Raw genomic sequence first — 16,179 nt, 5'->3', positions numbered from 1 at the left:
ATTCCGTCTCCTGTTTACGCACATTCCCAATCAATCTCATTTTTAGTTCAAGATTGTGCAAGATATAAACTTGGAAAGAATCCACACGACTGAATCCAACTAAAATATAAACTCAAAATGTCAACTCCAACAACTAAACTATGTGTATTCTGTGGATCATCCTCTGGTAGTGATCCCTCATTTGTCAATCAAGCCAAGAAATTAGGCAATGCCCTTGCTGATAAACAATGGGGATTGGTTTATGGAGGTGGATCCACTGGATTAATGGGGGCAGTTGCTAATGGATGTGCCAGCAAACGTGGATATGTTCATGGAATCATCCCAGAAGCATTGATTTCTCGTGAACGTACAGAAGTCAAGCCAGAGGAACATAATATTGACAATCATAATGGATTAACTCCAATTCCTGATTCTAAAGAATACGGTCATACTACTTTGGTTAAAGACATGCATACTAGAAAAAGATTAATGGGACAAGAAGCTGATGCATTTGTGGCACTTCCTGGTGGATACGGAACTTTAGAAGAATTGATGGAAGTGGTTACTTGGCAGCAATTGAGTATTCATGACAAGCCAATTGTTATTTTTAACATCAATGGGTTTTTTGATTCATTTTTGAAGTTCATCCAAGCTTCAATTGATTCTCAGTTTGTGTCCGTAAAGAATGGTGAAATCATTAAGGTTGCCAATACCGTGGAAGAAGTGATTAAAGCTGTCGAAGAATATAAACTTCCTGAAGGAAGATTCAACTTAAAGTGGGATCACAACACTGGTGATAATGAATTCTATGATAAAATATAGAGCAATCAAATCTAGTCATTATTAATACTTATATACAAAAATCTATACAAAAAAAAAGGTCTATATATCTATCATATTTTAATGTGGATTGTATTCATCTTCATTATGGTCGTCATGAACATGGAACAAGTCTTCAAATTCATCATCTGGGATTTCAATTTCCGAAATATACCCAGTAGCAACATCATACATCATACCCCAAACTTCAATAGTACCATTTTTTAATGCTAATGAAGCACTTGGGTGTCTCTTTAAAGCAGTAACTGAAGCAATAACATTCAATTCAGCCAACTTTCTGGCTTTTTCTTTAGGCTCATCATTATATTGATTTAAAAGTTGCAAATTGGCAGCCCGTATATGTCTCACTGGGTTAAGCCAAAGATCCAAAACACCACCAATCTTCTTTCTTGATAATGAAGCCCAAATACCACCACAGTCGGTATGACCACAGACAATAATCTTCTTGACTTTCAAGACTTCAATGGCAAATTGTATAACACCTTGACTACTGATATCATTGGCATTAACAATATTGGCAATATTTCTATGAACAAAGATTTCCCCTGGTAAAGTAGCTAAACATTGATCACCAGCACGAGAATCAGAACATCCAATCCATAAAGTATGTGGAGATTGACCTTTACCATTCAATTCAAAAACCAAATCGCCGTGGTTATGACGGATAGAGTCAACGAAATAACGGTTATTAGCCAAGAATTCGGCCTTGGTGGATTCTCTTGATAAGGTGAATGGGAAATTATCATGAGTAGCTACGTCTCTTTTCTTGGCATCTTGTAATTGCTCTTCCGACGGCGTGGTAGATAAGTCAGTTTCATGATCGTGTTCCATTTGATACTGTAAAATATTTCTCTTTCCCATAGTTGAAATCGTGCTGGATATGTAGCGTGTACTGAAAGATACAACAGGAGTAGTAATAAGTCTGGGTTTTCTGTACCACAAAGTTGGTGCAAACCGAAAGGAAATCAACGGTAGTTTATAAATAGTGCAAGGGGATGTTTAGGATTAGTATATCAGACACTTCTGGGTTTCAACTGACGACAAAAGTGGTGCGTGAATCAACGTGTGTGTTATCGGTAGTAATGCCAAAAAAAGAAATACTGCGAAAAATAGCAAGGGGGAGCGGGGAGCTTTCTTATCGGGCGATATTAATTCGCAACTGACTGTTTAATAACCGATATTATTGTTCGGATATGTAGGAGCAACCTAATAGTATAATACTGAAATAAACCAAAACTAAAAAGCGTAAAAAGGGGATATTATAGAATTTATAATCTTAAAAAATTTGGGTTTGAATATTTTTGGTCTTCACCACTTTTTTGCATGTTAGTGGTGACCGAAACGATAACATGCAAAATACATAGTAAATGGAAGTAATGACATCACTTTTAATCTGTAAAATATTATTGATTTTACACCAATTAAATTACTAGTTAATGTTATCACATTAAAAAATACTCGATTATCCCCCCGTCGTGTTATTGTTCGGAGCGATTATTTACTTTAAACCCCGAGCTTACCTAATATATGCAAGGGTTTACAACTCCGATGAACCTGACATTTACTACAGCTATTTACTCCCCTTGACGATTTTCAAAGACACAGATCTACATCCCGCTTGTAGATCACAGGCATACCAAAGATAATGATTTTGTTCCTTGGCCTTTGTCGGAGTTACATTGCAAAGAAAAATTTTGCATGAAAAATAGAAAAAAAAAAATAAGCAAAAAGAAAAAGAAAAAGAAATTTGTTGGGCCGTTGACTTTTGACTCACTTCCGGAAAGGGTAATGCACATTTAAGCGCGATGTGACATACAGCGCATCACACAAAGTCATCGCCGAATATACAGTTTACAGGCAGTGCAGAAACAGGCGGCTAGGGTGAGTTTTCTTAAGCTGATCAATATTAAATTTCATCAGCTCAACAGAAGTTATCTTTTCTGAGTTGAGAATTTCACTTATCCGAAGTCATAAAACATGGTGATCAGAGGAATTCTGGGTTCAAACAATTTCAAGTTCACGATCACGTGATACGAGACACGATTTGGTAAATTTAATTTTTTTTTCGCTTTTATATTTTCAAGACGTGTTTTCGTATAGATCAGTCAGGTTCACTGCATTAAAAATGACAACAAGCCCACCTATTGAAATCAGCGATGACGAGCTTCATCATTCAGAAAGTATAGGTGAATTAAAGAAGTTGGTTCAAGAGCAACAACTGGTACTCATTGACAGCCATGAAGAACAACAAGAGTTCAATAAATTATCAAAAGATCTAAAGTTTGCTAGATTAAACAATCTTATTGAAAGATCACAGATTTATTCAAAGATCATAGCAGATAATATCTTGCAAACATCTTTACAGAACCAGCAGCAACAGCAACCACAACCAGAACAGCCAAAGCAACAACCAACGCCCGAAGAAACACCACCCAGAAAGAAGAGAAGAACTAGAGGTTCTGCCAAACCCAAACAAGATATTGTCTCCATGTTGTCGACAAACATATCTGAATCAACCAAATCTACGCGTAAAGCAATCGAGGAATCTCAGCAAAACACGACAGAGAACAAAACTACCCAACCAAAGCTTATAACTGGGTGCACATTAAAAGACTACCAATTGGATGGTTTGGAGTGGTTAGTCACTCTATATCAAAATGGATTGAATGGGATATTAGCCGATGAAATGGGGTTAGGGAAAACTGTTCAATGTATTGCCTTTCTTAGTTTTTTAATTGAGCAGGGAATTACTGGTCCTTTCTTAATTGTGGTTCCGCTTTCCACCTTGTCAAATTGGTATAATGAAGTTTCTAGATTTGCACCCAAGATTAAAGTGCTTAAATATACTGGAAATAAAGTAGAAAGAAACAAAATTAACTTAACCAGCAAGAGTTCTAAATTGAATATAATAATAACTTCATATGAGATCTCCATCAAGGATTTTAACAAATTGTCGACAATTAATTGGAATTATCTTATCGTAGACGAAGGTCATAGACTTAAGAACAATGAATGTGTTTTGATCAAGTTTTTGAAGAAATTAAACGTTAGCAATAGATTATTATTAACTGGTACACCATTACAAAACAATCTTAATGAATTATGGTCATTATTAAACTTTATCTTACCTGATATTTTTCATGATTTAGAATTATTCCAACAATGGTTTAATTTTGATGAATTGACAAGTCTAACTACGGATGAAGAAGATGAAGAAACTAAGAAATTAATCAAATTCAATATCCAAGAAGCATTAATTAAGAATTTGCATACAATTTTAAAACCTTTCATCTTGAGAAGATTAAAGAAAGATGTGATTAAGGATTTACCACCTAAAAAGGAGTATTTGATTCAAATTCCTTTGACTGAATTACAACGAAAAATTTATTATGATGCAATTAATTCCCAGTTATTTGCAAGTTTAATTGAGGTAAATTTAAAGGAATTTATAAAATATAATCATTGGAATTTATTCAAGAACGATTTGCACAGAATTGATCAATTTTTACAAGCAGTATATGGTGGAAAAGTTACTCATAAGGAAGGTAAACATGTCACCTCTTATATTGAAGTTAATACTGATGATGAATTTGAAGAAGAAGATTCTGTTTCAATTGATACAAGTAGTGATGAAATTACTTATGAACAAGTGCTTGAAAACTTACCCAGAAGTAAACAAGCTAAACAAGACGCAATCTTACAATCGTTATACCGAAAGATCTATAAATCCATACGACACTTGTCCTTACAAAACCTTATGATGCAATTACGAAACATTTGTAATTCTCCTTATGTTTATTATGAACCTTTCCTAATTGAAGAAGGAAACAAAAATGATACAAAATTCATGGAAGCACTTATTTCGAACTCAGCTAAATTTCAAGCTTTAAACCAATTGGTGAAACCCTTGATTTCACAAGGGCATAAAATTTTAATATTTTCACAATTTACAAAATTATTAGATCTTTTGCAAGATTGGTTTCATTTCCAGGAGATCGAAGTTTGTCGATTAGATGGATCAACTTCCCAACTTGATCGAGAATCTCAAATCTCACAATTCAATAAACCAGGTTCTCCAGAATCTGTTTTCTTATTATCTACCCGTGCAGGAGGATTAGGAATCAATTTAACTGGTGCCGACACAGTAATCCTTTTTGATAATGATTGGAACCCTCAAATGGATTTGCAAGCAATTGATAGAGTTCACAGAATTGGACAAATTAAACCAGTGAAGATCTTCCGCTTTGTTATTCGAGATTCAATTGAAGAAATCTTGATTAGTAAGTCAACTTCAAAGAGATTTCTTGAAAAGTTGATTATTCAAATGGGAGAATTTAAGTTTAATAAACTCAAGAAATTAATTGGTGGTGATGACAAAGATTTGGAATTAAATGTCAAAGAATTGATTGAATTGACAAAGTACAACTTTAAACATTCAAGTGATAAAGAAAATGTTCAAGATAAAGCACCTGAATTTACATTTACTGATGAGAAGTACCAGCCTGTTTTAACAACTGAAGAAGTCTCTGAATTGTTGGATAGATCACCCCAATGTTATACTTCAGTTGATGATTCCAAGTTTAACAATATTACCATTTTTGAAACAGTCAACAACATGGATAAATAAAAGTGTATCACTAGTTAGAAATTACACTGCAAGCTCATTTTATAGATTTTGCAGAAATGTTAAATATTTACATTCACAATACTAAACTAACATAAACAATCATAATCAAAGTCAAACACAACAATACAACAAACGTTTAAATTTATAAAACCTTTAAAGTCTTTTCTCTCCATCTAATAGCATTCCAAACGGCACTATAACTCCAAGTTAATTCGCGTGCACCTTGCATATATCCATGGTATTTATTAAACTGCTCGGACATTCTTCCTTGAGAATCAACATGTTCCTTAACCACTTGCAAAAACGAATCTGAGAACTTGAACAAGTTAGCTATCATCATATTATATGCAGCTGAATTAAAAGGAATAACCATATCGTCGCCTTCATCATCACTGTTTTCAAAGTTAATAAATTGATGGAAAAAGTCCCGGTTAGAAGCATTAATAATTATATCCTGTCGATATGATTTCAACTTAAAAATCATCCTATAAATGATTTCTCCGGCAGTAGCGGTACTAATAAACCATGGGTTACCTTCTGTAGTAGAATAACCATCATATATATCTTCAGGATATCTTCCCAATGCTACACCAGTGCCAAAAAGACCAATCTTGTTATGATTAATTGGATATCTAAACTTCATATCGGCAACCATGGCAGCAAGAGTATTGATAATAGAACTATCGTCAATATCAAATGGGATTGGTAACGGATCATCTCTTCTAAGTTCAGAAGTTTCATGGGAGTGTATGGATCCAAGTAATGAAGCAGCATCCAAACCTTTTCTTTTCCCAATCTTCCAGATCGAAGGGCATTCGATTATATGAGGTAACATATCCGATTTAAACCCTAATTCATTCTCAATTGCCTCCTGTAATTCACCAAACGTAGAAACTAAGCTTTCTTTGAATGATTCATCATGGAAATGTTCAGCCCAGAAGATACCATCCTTGATTGCCCTCAATTGAGTAATTGAGGTGAAAAAGTGGACAGCATTAATTTCTTCCCAAAGATCAAACCCTTCTAAATCCCAGTTCTTCATAATGTAGATCAAGTCAGGCTTTATAATCTTCTTGTAAATGAACCCAGTTGATTTCAAAAATTCAGATTGAACCTGCTTATCAAACTTGTTCAATATCTCAAGATAATACATAATAGTGGCTGCCCTTAAACCTGGACCATCCCTTTGAGGTCTTCCCCAGACTTCATTGAATGGGGTATTATTAACATGGAATTTAGGTTCCCCCAATCCGCTCTTGTCATCATCTTCAAAAGAACCTGAAAGATTTGGTAACCTTTGCAAATTATAACTATTTTCAATATAACTTTCAATAACATTAACGAGCTTACCGGTATCTTTGGAAACTTCAGAACTAGAAGTGTTGAGCTGATCCTCCAATTCATATAATAAAGTCTTTATTGTTATAGCTGCATCTCTTGTCCATTGATAAAAGTAATTGGGATAGATCTTCGAAGGAGAGGCAATCACCACACCCTTGTATACCTCCATTTCATCAAACACTTCACTTGTACCGCCGATGTTATTCAAAATCAGGTGAAATGACTCTGCCTTTTGTTTCTCAAGCCAAGTTTCAAAGTCAAGATCTGATATACTTTGATATGGGCTAAATAATGATAGGATGGATTGAACCGAAAACAGTGAAAATATGGATGACCTTATAGGGGCAGGAGGTTCTCCATCAAGAACATGTTGAGGAATCACAATACCAGAAACAGTTTGAGTAAATGCAATGGAATATAGTAGGAAATTGGATAGTTTCATGACTTTATTCTCTTTTTTTTTTCTTTATGTTTGTGTTTTATTTGTATGTTTCTGTACAACGATGACTTACAAATCCTATGGTGGGTTTGTCGAATCCTGTAAACTCCTTGATTAGATATTGTACCAGACTAAGAAGGTAGTGGTTGCTAAGTTGAGTTGCAAACACTGACGGTTATGTCACAATTAAATTTTTTGGTAACCAATTGCAAAAAAAATTCTGAAGAAAAACAATAATAGCCAAGAACTTATAATCAAAACCACGGTCGAGATTAGAAATCTAGATGGACTTTTATAAACGTGTTATTCTTCTCTATCAAACTTGTGTGGATGTTCACACAACACGGTGATAAGTAGTTGATTGTTCTAATTTTATGATAGCAACTAATGATAGCAATTGTTCTCTAATCTGGAAAACAAGTTGCAAAAATAACTAAACGTTGCTATTGAGTTAGGAAAAAAATAACGTCTCAATGAAAATTCACAAAATTCAAATTTGCCTTTGGTCAATAAGTCTAAATCAAACTTGAAACTTTTTCTTTAATATTCTCTATAAGTTAACCCGAAATTCTCTAAGATTGTTAATCTTTGATCTATAATAAACCTTAAAAATCAAATATTTATAAAAATGATTGGACTTGATTACAAGAAAAAGAAAATATTGACTCTACAGTCATGTCGATGGTTATTTCCTCGGGTATTTATACAAGACACGAAAATATTCGTCGAAAACAAATGGCTCTATTATAGGCCAGTTGTTCCGATGGAGGGGGAACAAATCTGGGGAAATTGACATCTGAAGCGTGACCATTGTTTGAAATATTTTCGTCAAAAAAAGCATGCGCTACTATGCAACGGCGTCATTTTTTTTTTTCTTTTCTACCTTGTTCCGGTTGCGGATGCGTGAAACTCGGTAAACGTAAGTACTATTAGCTAACAATTTCAAGTTAGTGGCATCATCAATCACGAAAAACCACATGGCAATTATCACATGCTGATGTTTAGCAATCAAGCAATTACATGTCCTTTCATTCAACTAAATTTTTTTTGGTGTGTTAGACAATATTTTTTCAACTATTTGACAAAATTCTTATCAAAAATGTAATGAAATTTTCTGCTGTTCTAGAATCACTCTTGTCACGGATTATCCTTATCTACAACAGGTAATTGTTATACAATTCTCAACCATTGGTTTAAAATTTGTAGATACCCACGGGTTCTCCCCTTTGACATACTTTGTTCGTAAAATGGAGGAGTCATAACATGAAAAATTTTCACTAACTCCACTGTAAAAAGAAAAGAATGATCTACTCGAATAAGCCTAAAAAAATAATTCAAAATTTTGATTTGCCTACAAAATTTTTTTTTTTGCAATTCCGAAACAAACTGAAAGCTACATGAATGAAAATAGCATTTTCCAAAATATTGTCCACGTAACAGTCCATAAACCACATGCTTAAGTCTACAATATAATTTTAATCCAAATAAAATATGTTTTTTTGACATATATATACATTATAAAAATACTAAAATACGAATTAAAGAATACCTAAAAATACACAGTTACTTCCAAAACGAGCATTGCTCAATTAGAAGAAACATTCAAGAACACGTAACATTAATCTTCGCTTAGTTAGAAGCAGAAGAGTACTTGGTAACAGCTCTAGTACCTTCGGAAACAGCGTGCTTAGCTAATTCACCAGGCAAGATTAATCTAACAGCAGTTTGTATTTCTCTAGCAGAAATGGTAGATTTCTTGTTGTAAGCAGCTAACTTAGAAGCTTCAGAAGCAATTCTTTCAAAGATATCGTTGACAAAGGAGTTCATAATAGACATAGCCTTTTGAGAAATACCAGTGTCTGGATGAGTTTGCTTTAAGACCTTATAGATGTAAGAGGAGTAGGTTTCCTTTCTAGCCTTGGTTCTCTTCTTACCAGAATCGGAGGAAGCGGTCTTCTTAGCAGCAGGCTTCTTTTCAGCAGGAGCCTTGGAAGCAGGTTTCTTTTCAGCTTTTGGTGCCATTATGAATTAATATAGTATAAATGTAAAACGATTAACTAATGATCAAAAGAACAAAAAAAGTATATAGAAATATTCTAAATATTGGGATTCCAATGCTTATAAATATGCCGAACAAACACAGATAGTTAGGTGATTACACGTATTTTGAATTTGACTCCAGGGATTGTTTATGTTTTCGCAGCTGCGCATAACGGGAGGAAAAATACTGTAGCAGACCGAAAAGTACGCAGTCAAAAGCGGTTTGAAAATTACACATTCGAGTGTGTAAAAATGAGCACCATTTTTCGCGACCAAAATATTTGGCTTTCAATTCACTACACGCCACCAGATGAGGAATCCCAGGGGGAGAATAAAATGCACACAAACATAAGTATATGGCATATATATAGTTAAGTATATCCGTGTTTATTCAATTTTTTTTTTGGCCGTTGTATTAAATTTTTCTTTCTTTCTAAAGATTTATTAATTTTATTAGTATCTATATAAAACAAACACATATAAAATGTCTGGTGGTAAAGGAAAAGCTGGTTCTTCAGAAAAGGCCTCAACTTCAAGATCAGCCAAGGCTGGTTTAACTTTCCCAGTTGGTAGAGTTCACAGATTATTGAGAAAGGGTAACTACGCTCAAAGAATTGGTTCTGGTGCTCCAGTTTACTTAACTTCTGTCTTAGAATATTTATCTGCCGAAATTTTAGAATTAGCCGGTAACGCTGCTAGAGACAACAAGAAGTCCAGAATTATCCCAAGACACTTACAATTAGCCATCAGAAATGATGAAGAATTGAACAAGTTATTGGGTCACGTTACAATTGCCCAAGGTGGTGTCTTACCAAACATCCACCAAAACTTATTACCAAAGAAGTCCGGTAAGGCCACCAAAGCTTCTCAAGAATTGTAAGCGTAGTGGTTAACTGCTAATTTTATTCTCAATTTTTAGTTCTTTGTGTATTATATATATTTATATCTATAAATGTCCCATATTTGTTAATGAAAATATCATTATATTAGTCAATCTCCACAGTTTTTTTCGTTATCTACGTACCGCGGTTACATTTCATTTTGTCACACTCCAATTTTTTTTTCTCTGATGGGCGAATATCCTCAACTCAACAAATCGATTAGCCCCTGATCTTATCTATATCAGCTTTTTCCACATTCAACATTCTCATCTCCTAATAATATTAGAGAAATGTCCCTTCAGTTAAAGAAACCAGTCAATAAAGCCAAGAACTTGAAGTTTAGTTTGGCAGCCGGCGCTGTCATCTTAGGTACAGGCTATTTAGTATTGAATACCTTTCCTCATTTGAAAACAAGCATATGGAACTACATAACCGGTGAAAGGCAACAAGAAAGAGAAGTACAGGAAGAAGAAATTGAAGAAGAACAATCTAATGAACCAATCGAACTTCACGAATCACAAGTAGATTTACTGGCTTCCAAACTTCACGATCAAAGTTATGTGGATATAGCCGAGTGGTCCAATGATAATTTAAAGAGCTGGTTGAGCCAGGTATGTATAAGTAATTTTCATTACACTTTAATTAACTACAGTATTTACTAACAGTCCTTAAGAAAGAGGTCAACCCTCCCCCTAATGCTTCTCATGATAACCTTGTGTCCCTTGTTAAATCAATTCAGGAAAATCCTACATAGTTACAACGTAATTTTCAACGTCAATATAACGCAAATCATCCTTAGTCTATTGATTTCTATCCAAAGGTATTTTGGTAGTTCCTGATACTAAGCTTTTATCCACCTACTATTTTGTACAATTACACTTCTATTTATATATTAGCTAGAATAATATAGTCTATCTATCATACTAGTTGTATTTGTCTTTGTTTACGTGCAGCACTCTGCTGCTTTTCAACTTGCTCCAAAAACTTTGACCAAAGCTTTAATTCATTTAAAAATATCTGTTTAGTGATACCCACCGTCTCATCAGGAATATGTGCAAAATGACAGTTAATAGAAACAACATCACGGTTTCGTAGCTCATCATCATATAGAACAAAATAACCTTGTTGCAATTCTTGCAAAAGGTTTAGTTGCTTGGCCGCAGATTGAATATGTTTGATCTTGGAACCTTGGCCCCATTGCAAACTGTGGAAATATGTAATAGCTGGCTTATCTCTAATGTGCAAGAGTGTCAAAATTTTTCTGGCAATTTCCGGAGCAGCTGTTCTACTTGCTCCTATAATTTTGATTCCATTATCAAATAGTTCCAATAGAATCGATTCAACATCAGGATAGAAGGAAAGTTTCATACCCGAACGATCTACTATTTCTGTAGGGGAAACAGATTTGATAGGAACCCTGATATGTGTATCACACCAACATGGCCATAGAGTGTAGTCTAAATCGAAAACAACCGCTTTGGGATATTTTTCCATCTGTTTATTCTCAACTCCTCTTGCTTGCAACACAATTTCTTAGCGTGTGAAAAAATTCTGGTTACGCACAAGCACGTCACAACCGGCATATCAGGAAGAAACAATAATTAACCCGACAGCAAAAAAAAAGCATCATATGCAGTCCTATTCTTATCGTTTCCCCAACTTTCAAAAATGATCACATTAAATTATTTAAGGGATGAAATCACCTATCCTTACAGAAAAAATTAAGTGATTTTCATATTTTTCTTGTTTGCCACCTTGATTTACTTTTGGTTTTGCTAATTCTGCTTCTTCTTGATTTGAATACAAGTTCATTTTCAACCTTTACATCCCCACCCCCCCTAAACTAGTCAATCCATATTTTAGTTTTTGTTATTTTGCTCAGGTATAAAACTTTAATATCCTATCCACTCCCTCTGCATTATAATTTTTGCCACCATCATATTATAAAGGAATAACAATCCAGGAAATGAGCAACCACCATCATCAAATTACCCTCAAGATCTCTATAAATAGAGTTCCAGGAGAATCAACATCTTCAGAGGCTGCGCCACTTGAACGAACCATTCATGTTGGAAGAGAACAATTTGCTTCTGTTAAGACAAAGGCAGCATTAACTGAACTATTATCTAAGGCTTTAAATGGTGAATTAACAAGCAATGACCAATTTGTGTCTTACACCAGAAAATCGAAAAAGCACAAGGATTTCATTCCCTTGGATTCCAGTGATGATTTCAGATCTCTTGCTAGAAGTTTAAAGGTGAAGAATCATGTCAGATTGTTGGTGACAGATTCTTCACCTTCTGGAACCTACTCTTCGAATAGCAAATCTAAGGTTAGATCTACTAGTGCTCTTGATTTTGCAAGTTTAGGTGATGCATTAATCGAGGCCGCTTTTGAACATTTCAAGGAACTTTTTAATGATTTGGCACTGGCAAATAACCAAGTGTTGAGAGAACTAAGTGAACATAAGCCAACTACCACTGAGCCCACTTCAGCTGCTGAAGTCAATACAAATGTCACCTCCGATTCTATGGAGGCTGATGTTTCAGATGTACCAAAAGAAGAAGAAGAAGACGTTCCAGTGCATAGTAACATTTGTTGTGATATATGCCATCCAAATGACTTTGTTCCTATTCGAGGGATTAGATATTGTTGTTTAGTTTGTCCAAATTTTGATTTATGTGCTTCCTGCGAGGCCAAACAGCAAAAGGAAAAGAAAGACTACGGAACTCATTTACATTCCCATGCCATGGCCAAGATTACTGATCCCAATCCATCATTTTTCAAACAAGCTCCTCATTATCAACCATTTCATTGTCCAGAACCTCTTAGAACCGGACCAACTTGTGACGTAAGAGGGAATGACATAATTTTAGATATTCCTTTGGATGGTTCTAAGGAAACAAAGGAAACTTTGGAAAAGGTATTTGGGAATGAAGCTTGTTATGGAGACTTTGCTGCTGATTTGGAACATTACGTAAAAGATTCTGAAAGATACAATCAATTAGTTGAGCTTGTTGATGCTAAAGCATATGAGATTGACCCAGAAGATGACGAATTAAAGTTTGCAATTTTAAAGAGCATAATCGAAGCTGCCAAAACCGAAATTGTGGAAACTTCAGACCCAGTTGAAGCTAGTCTCACACCAACTACAAGTTCTGATCGTGAAGTAACTCCCATCTTTACAACAGGCGAAGGACAAATTGTGATTCGTCCCAAGAAATCTTCTCAAAATTCACGTATCATTTCATTAATGTTAACAAATAATTCCAATGACGTGATCAAGGGTGGAACCTTAAGATTTGAATTCTTTAACTCAGATAAACACGACACAGTTATGGTGAAGAATGCTAGTGACGTCAAACCAGGTCAACAAAGATTTTACAATTTAGGCAAATTAAACGACGATTTAGACAAGATTGAAGGTACTCGTTTGAGAATTACCACATCCAATGCAGTTTTAGAAGGGGATTACCAGAATTATACGGATTCAGTCTTGACTATTGCCGCTATAAAGTTGCCTAATCATGTGGTCGAAGAAGAACGAAAGTCAGAGAGTAACACTCCTGAAATCATCCATGATGAGAGGGCTCTCGCTGATAGCTCTGAAGATTTAGATAAAGTGAAGGAAGGTTCCGTGGTTGTTGTAGGAAAGGATGAAGACGAGTCTCTGGTACTCGGTGAAGGTGACGAAGTTCTTGTCTCTTTAGTTCCAAAGTCTGGAACTTTGTCTCAAATTATTATTACCAATAAATCAGGGAAAACAATAGACTGCTCAAATTTGAAGTTTGAGATTGTTAATTGTTTCAACAAATCTGTTGTCGCAATTATTATTCGTAAGAATCATGGTATTTCACCTGGAAAAGTTGGGAAGTTTAACATTAGCCTTAGTAACGCTCATACAAAGTACCCATTTAAGTTGCTTATGAGAAATGATCATACCACTGCCTTTTGTGATATGGATTCTGATTGTTTGTCAGGTAGATTTACTTTTGAAACATCCACCCCTACTTCTCCTCAGGATACCGAGGGCCATACTTCAAACACTGAATCTATTGACGAGAAGATGGAAATGAGTAGTCCCGATGAACAAGAGTCTTCTGGCTCATTTCATTCGGTGGTATTGCCTGAGATCCCCAGAGAAAGTTTGCATATAGACGCAGGATCTGAATATTTGGATGCAATTCAAAGTATCGAAACACCCGAAGGCAATGATTCCGACGAAGATTACGACGTTATCAGTGTGGCAGATGACGAAGAAGATGCATCAGACTTCGAAATTTTATCATCTGTTAGCTCAAATGGCCAATGAGAACAATGATTTCCCATTTTTTTTTAATAATCATTTTTTTCTATGATATAAGTTTGTAGCTTTATTTTTATATATGGTTGGTTGGTTGGCATGGGCAGGGAAATTATTTACCTGATTTTTTTAGTGAACTGATTATAATAAATTTGAACTTTGTTATTCTACTCAAGATATCTCTAAGCGCTTCAATAATAACTGGATATTGATCCTAAAAATATACATTACAACAGGTAAAGTTCTTTAAAACATGGAATAATTTTAGTCTTACATAAAGTGAGAGTCTCTACCCAACAATAAAAAAATGGCAGGTCCAAAAGAGAGTACTTACAATAGGATTACCCTTTTCTTTATTTTGTTTCTTGATTTACTCAAACAAAATACATAAAACGAAATCCACTTTTCCAAGGACTGAAGCAACCAGCTAACTAAAATATTTCAATCCGAAACTAGAGCAAGGTATTAAACATTTAATCAAGCCTATAGCAATATTCCAAAGTAAATATCAAGCAATCAAACTTCCCAACATACAATTAGCGAACTTGATTGATTGGAGGGTAAAATGAAATAACAATGTTTACTCCTGTGAAGAGTTGCCGGAGTTACAGAGGAATGGCTGCAAAAATTTTATACGTCACTTAGCTTCGCAATGTTACTTCACGATACATAACAGCAACTGTTTAACCCATCACAATTTATAAAATCCTTCAAACTTAGCTGTCTAAGTAGTTCACAAAGACAATGATCCTACTGCTCAACTAGTGTGAAATGACGTAAGAATCAAAGAAGCTTAGGTTTAACCAAGGTACTCTTCTATTAAATATCAACCTGCAAATAATAGCCTTGCTAAGCATCATTGTGTCAAACTTGTGATTCAAACACCACAGTGTAGTGGTTTATAATGCCATTGTTTTTTAATGTGGCTAGCAGCAATAGTTGCAACTAGTCGGGAATTACATGTAAATGAGATATCATGAAGAAAAATTAGTACATATTGTTTGATCCAGAGACTCATGCTTCGAAGTAGAGAACAATTTCCCATTCATCTTAATCACCACCCATGTTATATCGATTTTTGCTACTTCAAACACCATTTCGGCCGCTCAAATGAGAAATAGAAGCTATAAAGAATATCGATGCGAACTTTCCAAGTTTAGTCCACTCAATTGTTCCATCTTCACCCAGTTACAAAACAATACCAGTTAGATCAGAATAATTCAACTAAATTCCCTCACTAGTACAACTTATAACAAGTGCCTGATTTCTTTTATTACCTCTTCGAAAATGCAAACATTGAACAGCGATTTTAATAAATACCAAAGTCTTGAATGATAGCAAACACAATAAAATAATACAATCAGGAATCCATTCAAAGCTCTTAGCTCTTTCATAAAGTCTGATAAAAGTATTATTACCTGGTGATACTGAGAACAGCAACCAGAGAAAAATCAAGCAAAATGAATATGAACTAAACATTAGTGTTAGCACCACTTTCCTTATTCGAATAATAGATAACCTCTTTCTTGAAAGCTGGTTCTAGAACTATCTCAACCAGCTCTAAATACCCAAGTTCTCTCCACAACAAGCATAGAACTACCAAAAACCTTGCCAAATGATTCGTAAAACGAGATCAATCTATGGGATTCAAACCTTAAGAATCTAATCTTTCAGTTCACTTAGTAACAAGTTTATATACACCCCAACATCTATACTGAACTCTCTCCTG

General features: G+C 34.7%; 9 protein-coding genes across 9 annotated transcripts; 5 read left to right on the top strand and 4 right to left on the bottom strand. All coding sequences in view use genetic code 12, as the record gives it.

Moving 5' to 3' along the window:
- Nucleotides 1-31: 31 nt before the first annotated feature.
- Nucleotides 32-2,042, top strand: SPAPADRAFT_61945 (uncharacterized protein; the record flags this gene model as incomplete). The annotated part of the gene is made up of 1 exon (XM_007376091.1): nucleotides 32-2,042. The coding sequence occupies one exon, from the start codon at nucleotides 118-120 to the stop codon at nucleotides 799-801; it is 684 nt and encodes a 227-aa protein (XP_007376153.1).
- NCE103 (carbonate dehydratase) lies at nucleotides 880-1,680 on the bottom strand (the record flags this gene model as incomplete). The annotated part of the gene is made up of 1 exon (XM_007376092.1): nucleotides 880-1,680. One exon carries the CDS (start codon nucleotides 1,678-1,680, stop codon nucleotides 880-882), a length of 801 nt encoding a protein of 266 aa, XP_007376154.1.
- Nucleotides 2,043-2,944: 902 nt separating the features above from the next.
- On the top strand, nucleotides 2,945-5,446 carry SPAPADRAFT_141249 (putative ATPase; the record flags this gene model as incomplete). The annotated part of the gene is made up of 1 exon (XM_007376090.1): nucleotides 2,945-5,446. The coding sequence occupies one exon, from the start codon at nucleotides 2,945-2,947 to the stop codon at nucleotides 5,444-5,446; it is 2,502 nt and encodes an 833-aa protein (XP_007376152.1).
- A 142-nt stretch (nucleotides 5,447-5,588) lies between these two features.
- SGA1 (glucan 1,4-alpha-glucosidase) lies at nucleotides 5,589-7,229 on the bottom strand (the record flags this gene model as incomplete). The annotated part of the gene is made up of 2 exons (XM_007376089.1): nucleotides 5,589-7,071; nucleotides 7,123-7,229. 2 exons carry the CDS (start codon nucleotides 7,227-7,229, stop codon nucleotides 5,589-5,591), a joined length of 1,590 nt encoding a protein of 529 aa, XP_007376151.1.
- A 1,477-nt stretch (nucleotides 7,230-8,706) lies between these two features.
- HTB1 (histone H2B) lies at nucleotides 8,707-9,288 on the bottom strand (the record flags this gene model as incomplete). The annotated part of the gene is made up of 1 exon (XM_007376088.1): nucleotides 8,707-9,288. One exon carries the CDS (start codon nucleotides 9,246-9,248, stop codon nucleotides 8,856-8,858), a length of 393 nt encoding a protein of 130 aa, XP_007376150.1.
- Nucleotides 9,289-9,627: 339 nt separating this feature from the next.
- HTA1 (Hta1p) lies at nucleotides 9,628-10,275 on the top strand (the record flags this gene model as incomplete). Its single annotated transcript, XM_007376087.1, is given in 2 exon segments — nucleotides 9,628-9,669; nucleotides 9,688-10,275. The coding sequence occupies 1 exon segment, from the start codon at nucleotides 9,751-9,753 to the stop codon at nucleotides 10,144-10,146; it is 396 nt and encodes a 131-aa protein (XP_007376149.1).
- Nucleotides 10,276-10,364: 89 nt separating this feature from the next.
- SPAPADRAFT_61931 (Mg-dependent acid phosphatase) lies at nucleotides 10,365-11,665 on the bottom strand (the record flags this gene model as incomplete). Its single annotated transcript, XM_007376085.1, has 2 exons — nucleotides 10,365-10,758; nucleotides 10,821-11,665. The coding sequence occupies one exon, from the start codon at nucleotides 11,639-11,641 to the stop codon at nucleotides 11,066-11,068; it is 576 nt and encodes a 191-aa protein (XP_007376147.1).
- On the top strand, nucleotides 10,403-11,071 carry SPAPADRAFT_67437 (uncharacterized protein; the record flags this gene model as incomplete). Its single annotated transcript, XM_007376086.1, has 2 exons — nucleotides 10,403-10,756; nucleotides 10,820-11,071. 2 exons carry the CDS (start codon nucleotides 10,438-10,440, stop codon nucleotides 10,984-10,986), a joined length of 486 nt encoding a protein of 161 aa, XP_007376148.1.
- Nucleotides 11,666-12,113: 448 nt separating the features above from the next.
- SPAPADRAFT_51386 (uncharacterized protein) lies at nucleotides 12,114-14,459 on the top strand (the record flags this gene model as incomplete). Its single annotated transcript, XM_007376084.1, has 1 exon — nucleotides 12,114-14,459. One exon carries the CDS (start codon nucleotides 12,114-12,116, stop codon nucleotides 14,457-14,459), a length of 2,346 nt encoding a protein of 781 aa, XP_007376146.1.
- Between the last annotated feature and the right edge of the window lie 1,720 nt (nucleotides 14,460-16,179).

The sequence above is a fragment of the Spathaspora passalidarum genome (assembly GCF_000223485.1).
Source record: "Spathaspora passalidarum NRRL Y-27907 unplaced genomic scaffold SPAPAscaffold_5, whole genome shotgun sequence".
Classification (NCBI taxonomy): Eukaryota; Fungi; Ascomycota; class Pichiomycetes; order Serinales; family Debaryomycetaceae; genus Spathaspora; species Spathaspora passalidarum.
This window is presented reverse-complemented; position numbering and strand designations above follow the sequence as displayed.